The sequence below is a fragment of the Coniophora puteana genome, assembly GCF_000271625.1.
Source record: "Coniophora puteana RWD-64-598 SS2 unplaced genomic scaffold CONPUscaffold_29, whole genome shotgun sequence".
Classification (NCBI taxonomy): Eukaryota; Fungi; Basidiomycota; class Agaricomycetes; order Boletales; family Coniophoraceae; genus Coniophora; species Coniophora puteana.
The window spans coordinates 14,168-21,549 of NW_006913081.1; the positions used below are offsets into that span (position 1 = coordinate 14,168).

The window sequence follows — 7,382 nt, forward strand, 5'->3', positions numbered from 1 at the left end:
GCCGGGATCACGAGTGTACATTCAGGACCATCTGAAGTTAACCCAACGCCAGTGGCATCGGCGCCGGCACCTGTGCCTGTTGACACAGCACCTGCCGGCACGATTCAGGTACGCACATTCGGCGCTCATGGCGCACAGTCAAGTGACAACTCTCACAGCAGCACCAAACGCCAGACTGCAGTCGCTCAACACAACCCATGGTAAATCGAGCTGGTTCTAATAGGGTTTGAATACTGATGACTCGCTTAGCGTCCAAGGCCGAGGCCCAGACAGAAGACGATTCCCTCAGTCGCAGCTAACCAAGCAGGGAATGAATCCGGCAGAGAGGCGATTGCGCCAGAACAAACCTCAGAGCCGACTGTTCAACAATTTGATTACCTCCATGATGGCAGTGAACTCGTTCGGCGCTCTGTGATCAGTACTGGGGACGATGATGATGATGATGATGATGATGACGACAACGACAACGACGACAGCTTCATCTTTGATCCTGCTGAATGTGCAAAGTACGTCCCTGCCCAGTGTTCCGAAGACGAGACAGAGTATCCAGAAACACTGTCGCCTGACCACTCTACTGTAAGTCCTCCGCTGCGTCTTCATTCGGCGCCTCCACATAACATGATGCCACATAGGCCAACGCACCACAGGAGTTCCCTTCATATGTCGCCACCGATGAATATACGTTGGCCCTGGGACTCGGAGATCTCCTTTCGGCGCAACCTGACGAAGGTCATCCAGGCGCAGGACCTTCAGATCATGCCGACTGCTTCCGCTTGGATTCACCACCTCCACCCGATGATAATGACTTCACCTTTGATCCGAAGGATTATGAAGACTATGTTCCATCTGAGGATCCTCTTGAGAGCCCCAGCAGCAACACATCTATCCCGCTCAATGACCCCACAGTCAACGATGCTTCGGGCACTCATGCGCCGATCTCGGCGCCTATAGCGACAATTCTAACACATGTGAACACTCTGCTGCAGGGCGCCGGCGCGCCATTTGGAAACCTCTCGAATGCCTCTGAGCAAGCAGTGGACAACCCCGGCGCTCATGACGGCGGAATGGACAACGGCGTGTTGCGCTCCACAGGTGATCCCTTAACTGGCGTCAAAACAGCAAGTCTTGCACAGGTCCCAGGCGCAAGTGCACCAGCAACAGCTGCGTCACCTCATGAGCGTGGTTGCATAGCGCCTCCTCCCAATTTCACGGCGCAAGAAGGCAACGGCGGGGGGAGCGACTCCGGCAACGATAGCGAGAACGAAGTACTGGACACTTTGATCGATGATGCATCATTTGAGATCAGTGCTCCTCCACCACTTGCAATGCCAAAGTCAACCAACGTTGATAGTAAACGCAGAAGGCGGGCAAGTTCAGCTACGAAGCCTGTGTCGACCAAGGTATGGTGGGCGCTCTCCATACAGCCTTTACTTACTATTTGGCATCCTCAGAAGCCGAGGTCAACCCGTAATAGAGAAGCCATTCAAGACGCTGCGCCGGAAGAAGAAACACCTGAGCAGGTATATTGATTTCGTTCATCATACGCGGCGCATGTTTGATGAGTTTCCACCAGGCTCAGCGTTCCAGCAAGCGAAGAAGGGCACCAACAGACAGGCTTAAATCCTACATAGAGGGCTCAAAGGAGGTAAACCTGCCGTATTATGATCCAGCAAGGAGGAGGTAGAGGCATGGAAGGGTGACCAATCGCGCCGGAGAAATTAAATCCAAGAATGATATTACATTCATATAGATGCTCCGACATTGTAGCTACACATATACCTCACCGGCGCAATAAATGGAGGACAATTGAGTGTGTTCACACAGTTTCCTTTCCATCCCATCGATCTCCTTGCGCTGAACATGCTCTGGGTGACAATAGAGGGGCCCATTACAGCAGCCATGATGATTCCAGAGACGACGAGGGGAGGGGATGAGAGAAATCGAATGAAAACAATGCGCAAAGCGCTGGAAAAGAAGGGGGAAAATAGTGAGCGACGAGCAAATGACAATGTCTATGAGGCTGAAGGCCAGACGCCGAAGGCCTATTGGCCCAGTAGATGTACAAGTTGAACATCAGCTGCCGGCCCCTGCTCTGTCGGCGCGTTGGTCGCTAGCGCCCCCTCCACTGTTCTGCCGCCCTGCCGACCACTGCCTGTCACCCTGTCACCCTGCTCTGCCGGCGTGTTGGTCCCTAGCTCCCTCGCTGCCACTGTTGTTCTGGCATGAATGGCCGACTGCGTCATGTTCCTGCGGCGGGATGGAGGGGCCCATTACAGCAGCCATGATGATTCCAGAGACGACGAGGGGAAGGGATGAGAGAAGTTGAACGAAAAGGTTGCAAAAAGCACTGGAAAAGAAGGAGGTCAAGAAAGGTTCTGTATCAATGGCCTAGAATTAATGGTCAGTTCCGCTAGGTGAGGGTTGAATTCACGCCGGAATGAATGGGGGTCGACATGATAGTAAGGTAGATGTGGGGGAGGATGTTGCTGATATTGGTTGTAGGACACACCTGGTTGAGAATATTGAGGGCCGGTATACGACCCCTGATACGAGTTCTGATATACAGACATCGCCGGAGTGTGTCTGGCACCTCTGCACTGCTCCTATGCCCTCGGCGCAGCAGCCCAGTGGCCTTGATGCGCTTCACAGCATTCCAGGACACTTGGGTAAAAAGAGGTAAAACTTGCCTGTTGTGTGAGTTGAACAAGCAGGTTCTCACCGAGAAATCACTCAATCCACCCTTAGAAACGGACGGGGCTGAATGCTTACCCTCAGCAGAGATCCAGAATGTTCCCTATGAAAGGACATCGTCGGAGACTTATGCCGAATTGCAAGTCGTTTTTTGTCGAGCAGGTTCTCACCGAGAAATCACTCAATCCACCCTTAGAAACGGACAGAGCTGAATGGGGGAGGATGTTGCTGATATTGGGTGTAGGACACACCTGGTTGAGAATATTGAGGGCCGGTATATGACCCCTGATACGAGTTCTGATATACGGACATCGCCGGAGTGTGTCTGGCACCTCTGCATTGCTCCTATGCCCTCGGCGCAGCAGCCCAGTGGCCTTGATGCGCTTCACAGCATTCCAGGACACTTGGGTAAAAAGAGGTATGTGTAATGCATTGAGATAAGGTACAGTGCAAGAACATCCACAAGAAAACCGAAATGTGCACTGTGGTTGCCAGGCAATTATTAGATTTAGATAAGCTCAGCAGCGTTGACCGGCATTTCATTGCGGCAGCGTGGGCCGGGGTCACATATATTGCGCTTGGACCGAGCAGATGGTGTCGTACTGTGACGGCGCTCCTAATTCACACACATTGGCAAGGCATTGGGTCAGTACACAATGCATTGAGATGTATAGTGCAAGAAATTACAACGTGATTATTAGATTTAGATAAGCTCAGCAGCGTTGACCACCATCGGCGCCGGTCCATGCTTTACAAAGCCATCCAGTAGGCGGCTTTATGCCTTGTAGGCGCCGACCAAGCGATATGTCCAAACTCCTGGCGTGCATATAACAATCTTGCAGGTAAATTCGAGGTACAAATTGTCGTGGTACAAGGTGGTAGTACTTAGATTGTTGTAGCCCGAAGGGCTAGTAGAATACGATAGTACGCGATTGCAATCCTCCACTGCTCCAACGTTGTGTCCCGCACCGCATCGTAATTGCCGAGCCTGTCAGCAGGCTGGAGGAAGCTACTCAATGTCGCAGTGATGGCGTCAGTGGATCCCTGATAGTTGCCAATGACGTCTTCAAGGATGGCATTTGCAGAAGCCGGCGGGGCATCGGGGTTTCTAGACCGACCATTCTGGACGAGGGCGTGCAAGAAGTAGTCCATCAGCCTGGTCAGCCCATCACTATCCGGCAGCTCCAACAAGCGGGTGAACGCCGTGCGCCGCCACTCCCTCGCTGTCAAACCAGTCGGCGGTGCATTGGCGTTGCCCATAGGCGCGAACACATTCGGCGCACCATCAGCTGGGATGATACGAGACGCCCCTTCCACAAAGTCTATTACGCGCCGGGGTACGTTTCAGCCCTCGGCGCCGCGAATGGTGATATACTTACCATGGATGCGCCGCTCCTCCTCGATTTGCCCGGCACTTGGTGTGGATCGAATGTCGAGTGAGACGTGGCGCTCACCGGCGCCGCTTTGGGTGGTACGGTCGAGGTCTGCCGCGCCTTAGCATGCGCCGGCGATTGGAGAGAAGATAACTGACCTGAAAACGATGGTGTGGCATCGCCGGGTGCTGCTACCTCCTGGATGTCAGGCGCAAAACTGTCATCACTTGTTTGATCCATTGAAGCGGCGGCGTATGCTTCTACTATACGAATAGTGAGACAAGTCGCCTAACCAGAGCAACTGAAGAAGACTTACGTTCTTCAGTGCTGAAGATGTTGGCTTGGGCTTCGGGATCGGTAGGATCGCTGTCGACTTGGGGCACGTACTCTTCAAACGCAGAGGGCGAAAAAGAGTCCTCCTCGTCGCTAGAGCTACTGTCGCCGAGGGACTCTTCGGGGCCACCCGCCGCTGCAACGGGCTCGGCGGGCGGAGTCACATCATCTATGTGATCGAGTAAGTCATGCTTAACCTTCATAAAAACATGCGCACAGATGGGGGCAGCCGCCCTGCCACGCCCCCGACGTCCTGAGCGCTGTCTGGCGCCGCGCCCGCGGCCACGGCCACGGCGGGGGCCTGTGATTGCACATGTGGGTGTGCCGTTTCGAAAAGATATCATGTCTTACCATCACTCGTGTTCATCGCCTCGTCGTTCTTGTGACGAGGTGCCATTGTAAGTGATGCTGTTGCCAGAGTAGAAGTGGTAATCCTTTTGGTTCATCCATGCGGCGGCGCTGAATATATCTGAAGTTCTGGGACCATGCACATGACTAGAGAACATCATGGAACTTTCCACCACAGCCACGCATATTCCCCAGCTGGACCCAAATTTAACCGAGCCCAACAGCGTGCTCCTCGCAGCCCTCAACCCCAGCCCACCATGTCTGCAAGCTCCAGCGCCCAAGCCGCCACCTCCAACGCCGCCGCCTCCTCCGTAATTCCCGCGAACGCCGAGCCGCTCCCATCGTGGTGGCCCACGCGCTTCATGGACAAGGATGACGATGACCAGAGGCAAAACTTCCTGGACATCGTCGAGCTCCGCATACTCGATCTTTATGATTATCTCAACGTGCCGGAGGTAGACCGCCCTCGATTTGAGCACAACTGGAGAGTTGAATGGGTAAGTATGTACAACAATCTGAATATGCACACTAAAATTTGTTCAGGGCAACTTGAACCCCATACTTTGCCGACTATTCAATCAGATCAGCAAAAATGGCGCCAAGGGCAGTATACGCTACCATACAATGGGGATCATGATTAGGGGCAACAACGTTCCCCCTGTTCTCCCCAGACTTCAAGAATATGAAACACGCTAGAGTTAACTTCCGCCCGCCGAAGAAGAGGAACGAGATTGGAGATAAGTGGTGGGCGACGGGCACGACGCTGGTGAGCCAGACCTCCTTCAGATTGTGGCGGCGTTCTCAGTCCGGCGCAGAATGACCCCATCCCCCCGCAACCGAAGACGAGGTCTTCCGACAAGAAGTCGAAGACGACACCTTCGACGTCGTCTTCTGCATCCAAGCCGGCGCCGACTACTACTTCCCATCCGGCGCCGACCACTTCCCATCCGGCGCCGACCGCCCCCAACAATCCGTCAACTTCATCTGCGGCGCCGGCGCCAGCGCGCCCAACAACAGCTCCTGTTTCGTCAGTTTCGCCCTCGCGCGCGACGGCATCGGCACCAAGGACGCCAGCGGCCCCCACTCCAGCGCAATCCCCAGCTAGCCCCCCTGACGATGCGAGCCGAGCTTCCCAACGCCGATGTCGAGGAGGAGGAGGAGTCGCCAACGCCCAGGCGCCCCAGGGTGATGCTGACACTACCCAGAATCCCCAGTACTCCTCCCGAAGACGATGGCAGGCCTGCAGGCAAGACACGGGCGCCGGCGCCGCCAGCTAGCTCTGCTGTCCCGATCCAGGCGCCGGCACCCACGAGCGCCGGCGCTGCCACTAGCACCAGCACCAACCAGGTATGTGGTGCATTGTCGTCATACGCCGGCGCTCATTTTGTGTGGTAGGCCGCGCCGAGCGGTTCTGCCAGGGCAGCACGAGACGGTATTCCGGCGTTCGATCAGTACCGTGTTCCACATCGCTCATTGTTTCGGACAGATTGGAATCGACAAGGGATTTCGGGATTCAACGTCAGTGTTCCAACAAGCGATCAGGAAGCTTTCGATGTCTACATTCAGAGGGTAACTGACCACCTCGGGAGGATCCACGATGCCCTTGTCAGGCGCGAGGTGCTGATCAATAACGCCCTCGTTGATCTTGACGACAGCGTGGCCCTGATGCGTGAAGAGTTGGGGGCGTTTAAGAACGAAATGAGGGAACAGCTGGCGGAGATCAAGCTGAAGGGGTCCGAAGGTATGTGATGGGCGCCGGCGCCGGCGCCGGCTTCTCGCTCGAACCCAGCTGACAACCCCGATGGAATGCAGAGGAATCCCGCATGGCTGTAGATCCGGCGCTGTGAACCCTCTACGTATTTGCATCCATGATCAATTTCTACGCATTTTATGTCGCTTTTCTTTGACTTTGTAACAGTACCACTACCGCAATGACAATGTTTGAATGCCTGCAGACACGCTCGACGACCTAAAATTGACAGCTTCTGGCCCTCTTTCAGTGAGGTCAGGCATTCAGTCCCGTCCGTTTCTAAGGGTGGATTGAGTGATTTCTCAAGGAGGACCTGCTTGTTCGACCCACGCAGCAGGCAAGTTTTACCTATCCATGGCCGTGACCGGCGCAGGTCATTGGGCTTGACGCGCGTCACGTGGTCGCCGCCGCTCCCAATCCAAAGTACGCCCTGGACCTCGGCGAGGGTATTCGGCGCCGCTCACGTGATAATCCTGTCGCCCAAATTATCATTCGCCGAGGTGAACAGCCACCATGATGTCCAGCTGGGCATTTACCAGGTGAATGGTGCGGGAAATCCCAAAAGCACCTGCACAACCCTTCGGCGCTGGGTGCGTGATTCATGGGATGTGAACGCCGTGAACAATTTGAAAGGTTTGAGCGCCGGCGGCGCAGCCCCCATGCCTGGACGGCGCAAGCTTGGGGATTCATCCCAGTGTTTGCTTTGAATCACGTGTTGGACGCCGGACATCAATTGGTCGTATCTACGACCGGCGCTCATCATTTGCGATAAGTGTGTCTCCCATCGGCGCGTGGATGTGATGTACCTGGTAACGGATGAATTGCACTCGGCGCTACCCACGTGACCATCCAACTCACTAACAATCACGCGCCGCTGCAAGGATATA

General features: G+C 54.9%; 3 protein-coding genes across 3 annotated transcripts in view; 2 read left to right on the plus strand and 1 right to left on the minus strand.

The window, feature by feature from the left end:
* The window catches only part of CONPUDRAFT_78424 (uncharacterized protein), a gene marked incomplete at both ends in the record, with an annotated part of 4,140 nt that extends 2,456 nt beyond the window's left edge, over positions 1 to 1,684 (plus strand). Inside the window, 5 exons of the mRNA XM_007777712.1 lie at positions 53 to 108; positions 250 to 576; positions 633 to 1,400; positions 1,452 to 1,520; positions 1,574 to 1,684. Of these exons, the coding sequence (XP_007775902.1) occupies positions 53 to 108; positions 250 to 576; positions 633 to 1,400; positions 1,452 to 1,520; positions 1,574 to 1,684 (1,331 nt within the window). The remainder of the gene's footprint in view (positions 1 to 52; positions 109 to 249; positions 577 to 632; positions 1,401 to 1,451; positions 1,521 to 1,573) is intronic.
* A 1,892-nt stretch (positions 1,685 to 3,576) lies between these two features.
* On the minus strand, positions 3,577 to 4,794 carry CONPUDRAFT_78425 (uncharacterized protein; the record flags this gene model as incomplete). The annotated part of the gene is made up of 6 exons (XM_007777713.1): positions 3,577 to 4,013; positions 4,071 to 4,175; positions 4,223 to 4,327; positions 4,381 to 4,566; positions 4,615 to 4,698; positions 4,749 to 4,794. The coding sequence occupies 6 exons, from the start codon at positions 4,792 to 4,794 to the stop codon at positions 3,577 to 3,579; spliced, it is 963 nt and encodes a 320-aa protein (XP_007775903.1).
* A 208-nt stretch (positions 4,795 to 5,002) lies between these two features.
* On the plus strand, positions 5,003 to 6,592 carry CONPUDRAFT_160573 (uncharacterized protein; the record flags this gene model as incomplete). Its single annotated transcript, XM_007777714.1, has 7 exons — positions 5,003 to 5,242; positions 5,289 to 5,352; positions 5,417 to 5,511; positions 5,561 to 5,767; positions 5,820 to 6,092; positions 6,141 to 6,486; positions 6,558 to 6,592. 7 exons carry the CDS (start codon positions 5,003 to 5,005, stop codon positions 6,590 to 6,592), a joined length of 1,260 nt encoding a protein of 419 aa, XP_007775904.1.
* Positions 6,593 to 7,382: the final 790 nt, after the last annotated feature.